The 16762-nt window shown below is 44.2% G+C and overlaps 1 protein-coding gene and 1 long non-coding RNA gene across 5 annotated transcripts in view; one reads left to right on the top strand and one right to left on the bottom strand.

Annotated features, from left to right (window-relative positions):
- dusp8a (dual specificity phosphatase 8a) overlaps positions 1 to 3670 on the top strand; it is a 45332-nt gene extending 41662 nt beyond the window's left edge. For all 4 annotated transcript variants that reach the window (XM_034878754.1, XM_034878756.1, XM_034878757.1 and 1 more), the window contains 4 exons: positions 555 to 721; positions 837 to 996; positions 1214 to 1337; positions 1656 to 3670. In XM_034878754.1, the coding sequence (XP_034734645.1) occupies positions 555 to 721; positions 837 to 996; positions 1214 to 1337; positions 1656 to 2883 (1679 nt within the window). In that variant the 3' untranslated portion in view covers positions 2884 to 3670. The remainder of the gene's footprint in view (positions 1 to 554; positions 722 to 836; positions 997 to 1213; positions 1338 to 1655) is intronic.
- An 877-nt stretch (positions 3671 to 4547) lies between these two features.
- LOC117948850 lies at positions 4548 to 12491 on the bottom strand. Its single transcript, XR_004657576.1, has 3 exons — positions 12479 to 12491; positions 9494 to 9502; positions 4548 to 4696 (listed from the first exon to the last, which is right to left on the bottom strand). It is a non-coding gene; the product is annotated as an uncharacterized LOC117948850 (long non-coding RNA).
- Between the last annotated feature and the right edge of the window lie 4271 nt (positions 12492 to 16762).

Raw genomic sequence — 16762 nt, 5'->3', positions numbered from 1 at the left:
TGCAATACTGCAGAGTAATGATGAGTGTATCTGTGTGTGTGTGTGTGTGTGTGTGTGTGTGTGTGTGTGTGTGTGTGCATGCGCGGGCGTGTGTGTGCTGTGCAGTCGTCAGGGTGATGTTACTGGGCCTCTGTCCTGGCCCTGCACCTGTGGCCCCTCTCATTCCCACAGCCTGACGCAATGCACTGCTACAGGACATGAGCTCATGCAGGAAACAGAGCCACACACACACACACACACAGATATATACACATATGCCAAAAGTGAAGCCGCCTGCCTCTTAAAGGGCCAGACACACACATTCCTGGCTGCCCAGCAGCTAACCTAACTCGCACACAGAAGCTCACAGAACCTCTATTTTGCTCCTGTTGCACTAAGCCCAGACAGTGTAGCCCAGATTCACCCCAGAAGCCTACAGAACGTGTATTTGCTCTGCTAATAGTGGCACAATGTTCTTAAGAGTCTTTGCAGAGTTCCCAGTGTGTTATGTGACTGCTTTGTGGAAAGTCCTTAATGTTCCTATCCCCTTCTCTCTTTCTCTTCTTTCTCTGCAGGAGGTTTTGCTGCTTTTACCTCCTGTTTCCCCGGCCTATGTGAAGGGAAGCCTGCCAATTCTCTACCTATGAGCTTGTCCCAGCCCTGCTTGCCTGTGGCTAACGTAGGGCCCACTCGCATCCTGCCACACCTCTACCTGGGGTCACAGAAAGACGTCCTCAACAAGGTAGAATTTGTGTAGTTTCACTCATTTCTTCACCACCATTGGAAGATAACTAACTTGTTATTGTTTCCTAGCAACAAAACATAACCTTGAAGTCATCGTATCTTTATCTCTGCAGGACCTGATGGCTCAGAATGGTATCACCTATGTGCTGAATGCCAGCAACACCTGCCCCAAGCCAGACTTTATCAGCGAGAGCCACTTTATGCGTATCCCAGTCAATGACAACTACTGCGAGAAATTGCTTCCCTGGCTGGACAAAACTAATGAATTCATAGGTAAGGGGGGGGGAATGTCATAACACAATCATGTGTTTGGAGTGAGGCTGAAGATTAGCACAGGAAGTAAATTCCTCTCCAGTTATGAGTTGGAGAAAGCCATGTTATTCAATATCCCCCTTGTACACTTCCAGTTTGCTTTCAATAGACGCTGATTGTCTCCGGACACTTTGGTCCAAACGCGTGTATTCATACTTGTTCGTTTCCACCCCAACAGACAAAGCTAAGGTGTCAAACTGCAGAGTCATTGTGCACTGCCTGGCTGGAATCTCACGTTCAGCAACCATCGCCATTGCATACATCATGAAGACAATGGGCTTGTCATCAGATGATGCCTACAGGTATGCTTGCTCCCCCCAACAACCACCAACTGAGCTAGGGTTTCAGGCCCAGTAAAAAGGCAACCCACTGTTGAAAGTAATGCTAAATTATGTAACCCTGCCAGGAAACGGTCTCTGTGGACATGACATTATGTGTTGTGCTTCAGTCAAACCCTACGCCTATAGTTCATCTGGGCTGATCCTGACCCTCAGTATGTGTGATGAATTCAGACGTGATTTCCTGTCAAACCTTGGGATGCGATAGTGCTACAAGAATGGCCTTGTTAAAACTGTTTTCCTGTGACTAATATTTTCCAACTCTTTTTTTCCTCCTAACAGGTTTGTGAAGGACCGAAGGCCGTCCATATCCCCCAACTTCAACTTCCTGGGTCAGCTTCTGGAGTTTGAGAAGGGCCTGCAATTACTGCAAGCTTTAACTTCAACCAGTGATGACAAGATCTCTGAAAACAACACTAAGCAAAGCTCAGAGGTTAATGGAGGTTTCGAGATGAATGGTCACCACATCAACCATGACTCATCGGTGGCAGACCAACACATCCCACCAGAACCCAAGGTGCCATCACCCACCTCCCTTCAGCAAGGCTTCAACGGCCTACACCTCTCCGCAGAGCGAATAATGGACACTAACCGGCTTAAACGCTCCTTCTCCCTGGACATTAAGTCGGTCTACACTCCCAACAGTACACCCTGCCCCAGCCTGGCACCCGCACACTCTGAAGATGTCCCCAAGCTGTGCAAGCTTGACAGCCCAGGAACAGGCACCTCCAATGGTGTCTGCTCCCAGTCTCCCGTCCTAGACAGCCCCAGCTCTGCCGACTCACCGTTTCCCTCACCAGGCAGCGGGGGCAGCATTGGAGGTTTGGGTCCAGTCAATCGGTCTGGTTCTTCCTCATCCAGACACAGGAGAAAACCCAAGCATTGTTCAAGCAGTTCCCCAGCCCACTCCCAACCACACCACCCTCCACAGTCCCTCAGCTTGTCGCTGGACCACAAGAGCCCCAGCGTGGTCGAGAATCTAAAAGGCTCCTTGCTTCTCTCACTACCTTCCCTTCCCACCATGGGGTCTGAGGCCATGTGGACCAAACACAGAGACACTGTCCAGGCCACCACTCCCGTCACACCCGTCACCCCCACCACAGATGCTCCCTGGCACTTTGGGGCAGTGGAGGGCGGTGAGGGAGAAATGGAGCTGGGAGGAGGAGGGCATGGAGGAGGAGAGGAGTCGTCGGTAAGGTTTGGGAGTAGCTCGGCGTATATGGCGTTCGGGTGCAGCGAAGGTGTAGGGTTACGAGACAAATCCCAGAGGGAGAAGCCCTCATCACCACAGACCAGGAGAGACCACCGGGACTCTACGTCGTCGACCGCAGTGACCCTGTCCAACAGTGCAAACAACAGCGGGCCTGCATCAGAGAAGCAGTTCAAGCGGCGCAGCTGTCAGATGGAGTTCGAGGAGGGCATCTCCGAGACGCGATCCCGGGAAGAACTAGGGAAGATTGGGAAGCAGTCCAGCTTCTCTGGGAGCATGGAGATCATTGAGGTATCCTGACAGATAATGAACATGATCAGGGCTTTCCCTTGGGGGCCCAAATGGACCTGGTTAGAGGGAGTGCAAAAGGAGGACATATGACGGGGAGCAGAAGAGGCTCGTTTTGTGCTCCCTTCACAGACAGTGTTAAAGACTCCACCTGAGAAGGACAAACATATACTCAAGCAAAGAATTAATGTGAAAAGGTTAGCAGGAAAATTAGCATTCGCACCTGAGACGGAGCCTGTGATGTTGTCCTTAGCCATCCTGAACTCTCATATAAATCTGAATAAAAGTCTGGGGGAGGGAGGGGTTAAGGGTGTGACTATAGGTACTGAAACTCTTAATTTTTCTGAGTTCTGTGAGAGATAAAAAGAAGTGACCCAGGACAGGTGTCATGTTGCATCCCTACTATATAGAATATCCCTATTTTGACAGAGTTTGGACACAAATTGCTTGCCTGCAGTTAAATGTAGTGTACTTCAGTGGGTGTATAACTTGTGATTTGAACCAAGTCCCATGTTTCCTCCCAAAGCTTCAGCCCAGCGTCCAAAAGCCTCAAAACCTTGCACGGCTACGTCCACCCCCCCACCTCCTCGTCCCACAGGCTCTGCCTGCTACAAACTCTGCATAGCAACTCCTTAACAGCACCGTCTCATCACATGACACAGCACAAGGGAGAGAGATCCCAAGGACTTCATCTAAAAGCGGTACTGTATCCAAACAATGAAGGATCCCCAGCATTTTCTTGCTGAAAAGACTTTTAAAGACTGGTAGCACCAGGCAGTATTTCTGCCCCCCCCCCCCCCCCCCCCCCCCCCCCCCCCTTAAAGCACAGTGTGTCCTTCCTGACTTTGGCTCCCGTGTTTTCAGTGTTAACAGCGTGATGGGACTGAGGTTTCGCACCCCCCTTCCCCATTGCTCCCAGTCACGATGTATGGTCACCACTGAGCATGCACCAGAGACGCTGACTCCAGACAGACAAATACTATATATACAATATGAATACATATAGCAATTTTAATGGACTTTTTTGTTCAGTTATAGTTTTAATTTATTGTATTGGTTCATTCTGGTAATGATAAATAATATAATGTTTTGTGGATTTATTTCTTTTGTTGAATTATTATTATTATTATTATTATTATTATTATTATTTGCTGTATGGTATTTATGAGCACACACTCAAACAAATACACACATTCAACAAATTCAAGCAATATGTGCCGTTCCTTCTTTGGAGAGTGATGTATGACTTTGAAATGCACTTTTTCTGCGTTCTGGTAACCATGGAAAGTTACCCCTCACACCCATGGCAACAAGATATTTGGAAAGCAAGGTCTTAAGATTTGATAGTATACATATAAAGCTTCTGTTTCATATTTGGATGATGGCACAGACATCCCACTGTAACAGGATAAGCGTATACTCATGGATTTGTCACAATCGAAGGCTCAAGCGTTTTGACCGTGTGCAGAGGAAGACAAAGTAGTTCCGTACACTGATTTCTCATTACGAGTAAAACAACTATATGCAGACAAATGCGTACTCTTCATCAAGTATGAGATTTATAGACTCGCTAGAGTCCTCTCCGAGCCAGCACCAGTCCGTCATCATCATAGCGCGTCCCACCGAAGCTGAAACCAACACACACACACGCCCTATACTGTATGCACTTATACTTCTTTTCAAATATTCAGAGCATAGGCCCTACGCACACCCTTTTGTCCATTCTCAGGGGATCTTTCAGTGAGCCAAGCCCCGGCACAGGGTACAGATACAGCTGCTGGTACATCAGCACAATCCATGACCATAAAGCTCCCCCGCTTTCTACCTTTCTTTTGTTTTTTCTTTGCTCTAATTTTCCAAAGCTTTGATGAAAACAGCGTAACAAAACGGAATGAAAGTAAAGCGGATCTTCATATCTTGAGGCGAAAGGAATTAAAACGTTGCTCTCCTGGTGCGAGGTGGTTCAAATGTAATGTAAAAATGTGTTTCTTTTTTCTTCGACCCTTGATTAACTTTTCTCTATGGTGATCTCTGACCTTTGACCCTGGGCTGCTTCAGCTACAGTGAGTTCAGATAGTTTCCTCTGTCCCCCCCCCGAGACTCAAGCAACTTCTCCTCTCCTCACCCTCCTCCCTATATTTTTCAGAAATGTTGTTAGAATTATTTATGACTTGTAACAAAGACGATGCAGGCTGTCCCATTTGCTAAATCATTGTTATCGGAATATTATATTATTATTATTATGATTATTATTATGTTGTTGTGTAAATAGAAACTCATCTAAGAACACTGATGAATTTAGATGAGTTTTTAAAAGAAAATCCTGATACCTTAGGCTGCTTGATGCAAAAATACCTCAGGTTCTATTGAAAGGCTTTTCCTTCCCCTGTACATGTTTTGTGAAGATGAGACAAAAATACAGACATGACAAAATACAACCTTTCTGCTTCTTCTTCTTCTTTTTCTTCTTCTTCTTCTTGTGTTTGTTTGGGGCTAAACTAAGGGCCGGGAAGGGAATCCCACCAAACAGACGAACAACACATTACAACATCCCCAGACCTGGAGTCTTGATATCGATTTTGTGTTTAACTCCACTCTGACCACACAACACGGCTTCATTGATTGCTTCTTCTTTTTTCAGACTGTCCCACAAGCGTCTAAATGCTGACGGGATGGTGAATTATTTAATACAGCAGATGTGTTGCAAATAACTTTCTGGAAAGGCAAGCTAGCTGTACTAAGTTTACACCAAACTGTTGCTATAGTGTAATTAGATTGAAAATACAAATGTTAAGTAAAGTAAAAGGTCTCACAATGTCAAAATATTCTTACTTCAAGTTACAGTAAAGCCCTAATAACAATACTTTGACCTAAAAGTGCAAAGGTACCATCAGCTAAATGTGCTTAAATATGAGGCTGCAACTAGGTTAGCTTAGTTTAGCTTAATACTGGAAATGGGCTAACAGCTAGCCTAGCTCTGTCATGTACACCCAAAACTAACTAAATCGGCCTACCAGTACCTCTGCAACCCAATAATTAAAACATTATATGTGGTCTGTTTGTAGTGTAGAGGAGAGAGTGTAAAAATTAAATGTATGGAGATATGAGTGTGAGATAAACAAAGCGAAAACATCCCAAAAAGTAAGGCAAGGCAAGGCAGCTTTATTTGTATAGCCCATTTCTATAGGGCAATTCAAAGTGCTTTACACAAAAACAGTTCAAAAACAGTTCAAAAAATTTTAAACAGGTAAAACACATGATTAAAAGTTAAAGTGCAGTGTAAGAAAGTAAACATGCACAAGGACACTTTTTTTCTATCAGTGATACAATCCCATAAACAAAAAAAGAGAGAGAGGCACACAGAAGCATGCTGCCTTTAAGGAATATATTAATATATATATACTGTATATATATATGTCTTTAAAAAATTAGAGTAGCAACCTGTTAGCCACTCCTCCAGACCACATCACCCTGATGTTCCGTCTCCTCTCAGATCGACTCTATGGAGTGGAAGGGCGGCTACTGAGGGTGCAGTGTTTGCCATGATGTGATGTGTTTGAACAATGTTTACCTCCAGGAGATGAGAGAATGAAGCGAGCTAGTGTTGTGTGTGTGGGCGTGTGTGTGTGTGCGTGTGCGTGAGAAAGAGAAACATACAGTATTTGCGCCCAGAGGACACAGAGTACACCGATGTTACAAAACACGGTGTCCTCCTCTGCTGGATTTGGATGCAATTCCTCGAGTCCCCTCAATGGGGGCTTGACTACAAAGGCAGTTTTGGTTTCGTGATGTCATGGTGGAATTTCACCTCGTGCAATCAAATAACATCTCTCAGCAAACATAGCTTCCCTCCCAAAGCCCAACCATTTGGTTTAATCTAGCCACAACAACCAGCAAGTTGTTCTGGGACGAGTGAGTAAGGAGAAGCAGCAAAGAAGATGGTGGAAGTCCTTTCAACACACACACACACACACACACACACACACACACACACACACACACACACACACACACACACACACAAACATACAGATGCAAAACCAGATGGCCCTTGGCCTTTTTCAATGAGCACAATGCTGTCTTAATGAGCTTTTCACTGAATTAAATAGGAGACAGGCAGAGGTAATGACATTACCAACATCTCCAGCTGAGTCCCAGTGTGTGTGTGTGTGTGTGTGTGTGTGTGTGTGTGTGTGTTCATTTTATTGCCATAATGGGAATTCCCCATCACAAGACCGGTGTGGTTAATGGAGTAAATCCCACTTTCTTCCTCACTTTCATTCTCTTTAACATGAGCCGGCATGTTGGTGTCTCTGTCTACCACCTGGATCACAACGGGTAATCCTTTGCCACTATAGTTCCTCTGTATGGGATGTGTGTTTTGGGTTTTTTCAAGGTGCCCTCAGCTCGTATCATATGGATCTGGATCTCGGGTAACCTGCCCGTCGACAGTCTCTGGTCCACTGTGCTGAAGTCTGCACTTCTAGGCAGGTTTCTTTTTGCAAACGTACTGCAAACTCCTACTTTGGCCGGAAATAGCTTTCTGATGCAGTTTTGCATAGTGCATAGCCTTTTGTTTAGTTTTCATTCATACAATATACATGTAAGAAATAAAGAAAGAAAGAAGCATTTCCATCAATAAACCCAACTGTTTTAATCTGTGTTGTTGCCAATGCCAAAATACACACACAAAAACACACAGGACCCAAAGACAGAGGTGTGAAAAGCTCCAAGCAGTTGAGGGTTTGGCGCTTTGCTCAAGGGCACCCCGGCAGTGCCCGTGGAGTTAAATTGGCACCTCTCCAGCAGTCCTCCGTACATAGGTCCTGGCCAGTATGTGTGTGTGTGTGTGTGTGTGTATAAATGTGGCCTGCAAGTGTCTCCGTGACTCCACGTGTGTGTTTCTACATGGAAAATGCATATTGTGTACATGCATTTGTGTGTCTGGGAATGAATGGTCATGTTTAGCGCTAGTGGAGTTTGTTGCATGTGTGTGAGCGTGCTCGTGAGTGAGTTTCCTCCCTCTCACATCGTCTGATGGGTACCAGACGGATCCATGCTAAGGTTCTGCCTGGCGCCTGGTCCCAGGCCTTCTACATGGAAACAGTTAGGAACTGTTACGTCAGCAGGCTACAGCACTCGATCTCTGCTTTTCCACTCGCACACATGTGCACAAACATCCAAATTGCACTCACACATATTTTCACAGAACATGCCCACTCTGTCTTCCTCTCTATTCTCTGTCTGTGTTGCTCCCTTTCATCTCAAACACACAGTCAATACACGCGCTCACTGCTCGAAAGTTGCGTCAGCACAGCATTCCACACTTTTCCACGCGTCACCAACGACGACTGACTCCAAACAGCATTTCTTGCCCTTTTTTTTCCATGGAAAAAAAAGGGGTCCTTATATAACCCTGTAGTTTGGCAGCCTGCTTGTCCTTCTCTGTCTCTCTGTCTGTCTACCTCCCTCTAACCTCTCTCTCATCCTTATCCATCTCTCACGCGAGCGGGCAAAAAACTTGAGCCCTGAGGGCGGGAAGGCTGGGCATCCTGTTGTAGTTCATCCTGTTGTAGTTCCCTCTCCTATGTGCCAGGTCAACAAGAGCCTCAATACAAACATATGTGTCCAATACTGTCTTCCTGCTGCTGCCCTTGTGCAGTCATAACCACAGTTCATCAGTCCGTCTTCGTTTCAACATGATTTACAACTCACCGCAGGGAAATGAGCTGACTAAATGAAGCCTGGCAGATCATTAGGGCATTTTCTGCAGCACCAGGCGAGTGCGTCTCTGTGTGTATGTGTGTGTATTTGTGAGGCCTGTGGTGAAGAGGAAGCCCTGGCTGGCTCTGAGGCCAAGCAGGCCTCAGGTAATCCAACTTAATGCAGTTAGTGTTGTCATGGCCACCTGTGCAGCATTACATACAGCAAGACAAGAGGGGGTGTCTAGACCGGCAAATCACTGGAAAACAAAGAAAGGCTGCGAGGACCCCACTGTGCTGTCTGGAGCCTTTGATGTGAACCACAGCAAAATCACAGAAATGGGTTATATTGGGTTAATTGTTAGGGATCCATCTGGTTGATTTGTGGAGGTCGATGGAGTCTAAAGTGGTTTGATTTGTGCACAGACGCCAGAAAGTAGTTCCATTGTGATCATTTAGGCGGGTGTTGTGTAACTAACTGCTGCCACCTACTGCCGGCGCCCAGTCAACCTCAGCAGCTTCAGTTTGTCCCCTGACAGGAAGGTGAGAGCCGATCGATACTTTTGTTCCGCGAGTCGAGCCAGCAGCAGATTGAATGTGCATCAGTCTGCCGGTCCTCGGGTTTCGCTTAGCTTCTGTTTTCAGCAAAAAAAACAAAGTGAATGGAAAAAGAAAAAGAGAAAGTTACTGTATTTCCTCCCTGTGTGCTGTATGTAACAGTGGGGCAGCCCCTCCTCACTGTCAGTGTGTGTGTGTGTGTGTGTGTGTGTGTGTGTGTGTGTGTGTGTGTGTGTGTGTATGTGTGTGTGTGTGTGTGTGTGTGTGCGTGTGTGTGTGTGTGTGTGTTCAAAGGGCTGACCAAAGCAGCTGATGGTGCTGACGTCTGTCTCTGTCTTTCTAATGGTGGAACAAACTGCAACTCTCTCTCTCTCTCTCTCTCTCTCTCTCTCTCTCTCTCTCTCTCTCTCTCTCTCTCTCTCTCTCTCTCTCTCTCTCTCTCTCTCTCTCTCTCTCTCTCTCTCTCTCTCTCTCTCTCTCTCTCTCTCAGCATTATCCCCATCAGCACTCTCTACCATGGTACAAACCCCATCAATTCGTCAACACTCACACACACACTCACACACACACACACACACACACATACACACTTTCTGCCACTGAAGTCGGCAACACTCAGCGTATCCCATGGCTCAGCGTCTGCACCTCCAAAACCACATCCCGGACCACCACCGAAGAAGACGGGGCTTCCGGTCAATGTGGCACTGCTGAGGTCAGACGCCGCCTCATCTCGCTGAGTGATCAGGACCGGTATGAGGACTAGACTAATTCCAGGTTTGGCTTTGACACGTGTAAGTGTGAGTTTTCCCTCAGGTAGCCAGACCAACCCAGGGACCATACCTGCCCAGGTGCTCAGCTGTTCAGGTCCTCTGGGAATGCCTTGCTCTCTTGGTTACACATTACTTTTCTTAAATTAAAGGTAATTATTTCTAACATTAACCACTAAGATGAATAATTTAGAGCTCTGTGTATACTTTAAATGGCATTACGCACTCGTACTAGATCTTTAGCTTAAGTTGACGTACAACTTTTCTTCCTTGCCTGAAGTAAAAGGGATTTTTATTTCTCTCGCTTTTTATCGTATGTTAATGTATATTGACGGGGATGAACCTCAATGATTTTTGTAAAATGGTGTTTACGTTTGTCCAGATTGATAAAGTTACCATTAAAACTCACAAAATTGTATTTATTTCAGTGTTAAAACACACCATTGTCATATCTTATAACATCTAACTTATGATATATGAAAAAAAAAATGATAAGAACAGTAACCAAAACAGCATCACGGGACATGGGACCTATGTAAGGGGGTGGCAGCGTCTCTCCTTAGAGAGTTGGGTTGGAAATCAGAGGGTCGCTGGTTCAAGTCCCCACACGGACCAAAGTAGGGTGGTGGACGGGTAGCTGGAGAGGTGCCATTTCACCTCCTGGGCACTGCCAAGGTGCTCTTGAGCAAGGCGGCAAACCCCCAACTGCTCGGGGCGCCTTTCCAGTGGCACACCTCTCTCCATTTAGTACCTGTGTGTATCAACAACAGAGTGAAAACATTGCATTTTCCCCTTGCAAGATAAATAAAGTATACATCATTATTATTAATAATAATAGGATTTTAATGATAAAATTATCTATTAAGCCTTTTTAAAGTACCATCAAAGTGTGTTAGATGTCACCATGCCACATTGGTGGCCATGAAGTATACACAAACCAATTTGGTTTTAGTATTAAAAACTAAAAAATAAAGGATGTTGTGACGAATGGATTTTTATTTGGAGGATCATTTTTTATTTTAACTCACTCCAACGTCAATGGTGATGTAGTTATGTAAAATACCAATGTTTTTCTTTTAAATTTACTTAGCACATCTGCTACAAAATGTGTTACAGTAACAACACATGTATTATGTGAGGCTACTTTTAAGAAGTTTTTGACATAAAATACTATAAGACCTTAAAATAGACCTTTCTGGAAAACAAAAATCCATTTCCCCTGTGAACATGCGCCCATGTTTTGGTGTCTGAGGAGGACTGGTTCAACAAGCACAAAGACGCGATGACTTGTGTGTTACTAAGACAGAAAGTCACACACAGCCGACTTCTTTGCTGCTGACGCACAGCGCCTGTGGCTACCGCTCTGTTATCATTCCTCCTCTCCCTGCCCATGACCTCAGAGCCACATGCAAGCTATTTCTGTGGAGTTGCTTCTGGCTGAAAATGACTTCATGTCTGATTTGCTTAAAGGTCCCATGGCATGAAAACATCCCTTTATGAGTTTTTTTCACATTAAAATGAGTTCCCTCAGCCTCCCTATGGTCCCCAAGTGGTTAAAATGGTGATAGGAGTAAACCAAGCCCTGGGTATCCTGCTCTGCCTTTGAGAAAATGAAAGCTCAGATGGGCCGATCTGGAATCTTGCCCCTTATGATGTCATGAGGGGCAAGATTCCCTCCTTTATTTGGTTTGCCTGGCCAGAGAATTTGGCCCACCCATAAGAGAGAGACATCATGGCTTTCAAACAAGCAAAGTGGCAGTTGGTTAAAGCCACACCCACAGTATCCTCCTTGCCCCCCCCCCCCCCCCCCCCTCTCTCTCTTCAAAAGCTACACACTAAGAAATGGCACATTCTAAGGAAAGCTCATTGTGGGACTGGCTCTACTGGCTGTAATTCTGCATTCTAAAGGGGAAGGGGGAGGGGGGGCGGAGTCACTGTGTCCATAGAAATGTTATTGCATTAAAACAGGATGCTTTCACTGTTCTGTAGATTTCTTTAGTTGATTTGGGTTTGATGCACCAGAGATAAGCCTGTGCATGCACCACTTTTTTTTGCGCAGTATCATCCTTCTGCTTTCACTTCTCTCCTCTTCTTGAATGTGTTGCATTGCTCCCTTCTTCTCCCTCCTCCACCCGCAGCTCCCCATCTTTCTCGCTATGACACAGATTCTCCATCTGGAGTTTCTGATCCATGCCCCTTCTTTCCTCCACCTCTCGCCTTCTTTCTAGGATGGGAGCCCTGGAGCCAGGTAGGTCTGCAGACATGAGTAATAATGTGGCGGAGACTGACTCATGCACCAAGACATCAGCCGTCAGTGTGGAGCCAGCAATGACACAAGCAAGAGAACAAACACACACACATTATGAAATGAATCGACACAGACTTGGCGGTGCCGACAACACAAAGCCAAGTGGCCATTATCATCACCTTATATTGTGTAATCATCATTGAGAAACTGATACAATGAATCCATTAGTGATGACATCAGACTTTAACAGTAAACATGTCTATGACACACACACATAAACACACACACATATAAATATGCCTGTGTGCAAGAAGCCACTTAGATAAATGCACGTCCTTTATTTTTGAACAGACATGTTTAATTGTGAGTTTATTATCATCATCATCATGTCACACTTATTTAGGTAACATGCTGATCTTGAGCATTTTTGAAAATAATTTTGGTATGATCTTTTTCTGGAATCAAGCACTTCCAATCAACGCATGGTTTCAGTTTTGATAAGGACAACAATTGTCCTTTAAAAGCTACAAAACAAATGTCCCATTGAGTTACTGTGTAAGTTATGTAAACCCACAAACACTAATGGGTACACACTCCTCATTGAATCTCTTAAACATGTATTATTCATGCGAGAGTAATATGAGGTGTCTCCATTTTAATGCCTCCTAATGGCTTTTTAAGTTACGACTGCCAGCTATGAATAAATCATATCAGTCATGGGGCAGCCAGTACCTCAGTCACCCTGGCAGCAAAGAGCTGATCTATAGGTATGTGTGTATGTGTGTGTGTGTGTGTGTGTGTGTGTGTGTGTGTGTGTGTGTGTGTGTGTGTGTGTGTGTGTGTGTGTGTGTGTGTGTGTGTGCGCGCGCTGGGCAAAAAGCTTTCTGATTCTAAAAAAAGATTTAGACAAAGGAAAAATCTGGTAAGGTCGTTTTTTTTCCTATCTCATAATTCAACGTAAGACATTCCTAGTGTGTGAGGAGTGTGTGTCTGTCTGTGTGTCACCATATTGCAACAGTCAGCATGGTTGTGAGTCACTCTCCATACAAACACTGAAGCTCATGTAGAAAACAAATGTGCATGTACAGATAACTTCCCTACTAATCTGCAGACCTTTTCATTAAGCTGCAGCCGGGCTCAAACAGACACTTGAATGCATCGCAACTGTAGTCAATGTCATTAGTAACACCTGTGCTTCTCTACAATGAGGTCAAAAAGGCCTATGGACCTTTTCAATGGAATTTCATTGCTGGGCAACAGTCTGGATCCTTGTTAACTTCCTGTCAGCTGATGTCATTAACAAACACTGCAACAAGAAATATATGTTAAGGTCCCTTGCCCTTTAACAGAAAATGAACTGGGACACATTTATAGAGATGAATGTAATGTAAATGGACTGTTCTCATATTGCATTTTTCAAGTCTTAACAACTAATTTTACACAGTATAGGAACCATTCATCCTTCACACACATTCATATACTGTGGCTGAGGCTGCTGTTCAAGGTGCCACCTGCTCATCAGACACACACTCACACACATCCCCACCCGATCGGGGCTCAGTGCCCAAGGACTTTGAGATGGAATTGCAAGGCCAGGGATTGAACCACCGACTTTTCCACTGAGCCCCAATGTAATATGAATAATATATAACAGTGAAGTGGTCTGTTGGAGGCTTTCCCGCTCTACATCAATAATAGTGAAATTGAAATACTGCGTTGTCACAAGTTTTTTGTTTTGGTAAGGCATAAAAAGCACAGGTGTAATTAAAACGTTGATACTTTCTCCAATTTATGCCTATTGTAATACATTGCAATCATATCAATCTGTAAGGTGTAATATGTTGCTCTCCCCATGCCTCCTGTATGTTAGGCACAGTCTATAATCTGCAATGCATAACAAACCAAACACTGTCATTCAACAATCACCTAATTTTAACATAATAAATGTGACAATTTTGGTGTTTAATGGAGTAATGGCTACAGAAGGGACTGACGTAGATCTCTTTCATGCACTGCACCGACTGTGATGATTTGAAATGGGAACATGTCGACCCCTGGGGGGCTCAGTATTGACAGGTGGATGGATTTCAGGAAGTGACATCGGCTAACTCCGTCGAGCACCTGACAGGAGCCCGGCTCGGTTTCCCACAGAGCACATCTCTGGCACCAGCCGGCCGTTCTGAAATCCCACTGCGGATCAAATCCTTTTGAGGGGTAAACATAGTTCGCTGGGCTGGTCTCCTGTCAATGCAGACTGAGCATAGGTCACTGTAGTCATGCTACTATGCTGTCATACATTTGGTAATGGGAGGGCGTCATAAACAGTGGGTGAAGGGTTAATGGAGAGGTCGGAGGAGACCAAAACTGCCAAGAGCAATAGGCTGTAACAATGGCTCTGTTCTATTCCAAGTAAGCCATGACAGTGTGAGCGCAAAGCCAGGACCCTGAAACTGAAGCCATCATTCATTTTTTTATTATTTACACCTGTGTTTCTCCTGCTGTGACATATTAAAATGTCTGCTGTGCAAACGGGCTACAAGAGAGACTATAAATCCTAGTTTGCAATTTTAAATAGACATAGGTCAGGTCACCTGCTCATGAGCAAGGCACACAAAGCTCAGGGTTTACAATATCAGTCTCTGAGATATCTACTTCCATTCCAGCAATCCCATATTAAGCTTTAGATAGTTTTAATATAGAGTTTTTGTAGGTTATTGGCTCATGTGTAGAAAGTCGTTCTGATGGAAACCTTTAGCTCTGTGGATGACATCGATTATAAAGTCGTAATAGTAACATTAATTATTTTTTAAAAGATGCTATGTGCACCGCAAAATAAATTGCATTGCCCTCCACTGTACTCTAACGGGGACAGGCCTTTCTGAAAACCCAAGGCTTTGCTGCATGTCTAGATTTTAGTTACTTTTACTTTAATTACCTACTTACTTGTTAAAAAAGAAGTATGATCCGGTCAAAATCAATTTCTGACCAAACATGTACGTTTTGAAGTTATAAATATATAGATCCATTGATCATTTTAAGCCTTTCTTTAACCTGTGAAGGGACTGTACTGTAGATACTAAGCAAAAATATGTTGGTTATAATTTGGTTGAACCAACCCCTAAATTACTGTAGAGGGGCAGTAGAGTTGGGTTGGGAACCGGAGGGTCATCGGTTCGAACCCCGTATGGACCAAAGTACGGAGTGTGGCTCAGTAGCTGGAGAGATACCACTTCACCTCCTCGGTGCTACCAGGTGCTCTTAAGCAAGGCACCATGCCCCCCCCAACCGCTCAGCCCGCCGGTCCAGCTGACAACCAACTTACTCTGACGTCCAGTTCCTGGACCAGCTAAACTTTATAACCTCATGAAACTGACCCGTTTCCCTGTATCAATGTTCTTTTAACTACCCAAAATGACATGATTGATTCCACACAACGCTCTTCGGCAAGTACAAATCTCTACTTTCATCAATTGTGGGGGGTCTTATTCAATTTTATAGTATTTGGAGAGAAAAAAAAATGAAGTGGTTTTGAAATAGTATTGAGTAAAAGTTGACATAGTCCAGTAATTAGTTATGCATCAACGTCCATTCCTTTCATTTTAATCTCAATAATTCCTAATTTCTGCTTTTCTAACTCAAACATTAGGTATAATATCCTATAAATGAGGTTTATTGACCAAAAATTCCCCAAATAACCGTAAAACGTTAATAAAGTTAATAAGTTAGTGCTACGTAGTGTTGAAAACGTCAAAAAAGTGACAAACGTTGGAAAAAAGTGTTGAAAAAGGGACAAAAACATAACAAAAAGTTCATCTATTCAAAAGTGTTGACTAAAAGTGATGCTAAGTAAATGCTGTGTAATGTCTGCACAGGCCTGCTGTCAACAAACATCCCACACCGCCCCCGTGTGGCTGTTAACAGCATTACATCAGGTTTGAACGTTCCACGGGCGTCCTGTCAATCATTGTTGTAACTCCGCCTCTCAGCGAACTGATTGGATGGCAGCAGGGCTGGAGTGTCAACGAGCCAATCATGTGGCTCTGCCTCCTGTTAACAGGGCTCCCGTTCTGAATGCCCTCTCCGTCACCTATAGGCAATTGTTATTTATAGAAGCCGGAGGATGCTGCGTAGAGGAATGGAAGAGAAAGGGAAAAGAGGAGGAACTAGGGAGTAAAGGGGGAGACAGAAAATGACGTCCACGTCTCGCTCTAATGGTCTTTTAGAGAGAGACAGACAGGAAGAGAGGAGACCAGTCCTTTTTGCAGGGCTAAGTACTTATTGATTAACTCTTTGTATAGGCTACTGCATCCGTCTGACGGATGGTGTTCCTAAAGGGGAAAATGAGTGAAAGAGAAGAGGGAATTGAAGAAGGGAAAGATCTATTAAAATAAAATAATGGTCAGTTATGAAATATGTGACTAGATATTCCTGTCCCAAAATAGAACACCAGAGAAAGAAAGAAATGACATACACCACTGTGTAGTCACAAATCACAGTTTGTATTTTCTGAGTTGCAGATACAGTCTATTGTGAAATATATACTATATATATATACACTATATATATATACACTATATATATATACACTATATATATATATATATATATATATATAT

This window comes from Etheostoma cragini, chromosome 8, assembly GCF_013103735.1.
Source record: "Etheostoma cragini isolate CJK2018 chromosome 8, CSU_Ecrag_1.0, whole genome shotgun sequence".
Taxonomy (NCBI): domain Eukaryota; kingdom Metazoa; phylum Chordata; class Actinopteri; order Perciformes; family Percidae; genus Etheostoma; species Etheostoma cragini.
Note: the sequence above shows the minus strand (reverse complement) of the source record. Positions and strands in the feature narration are given on the sequence as shown.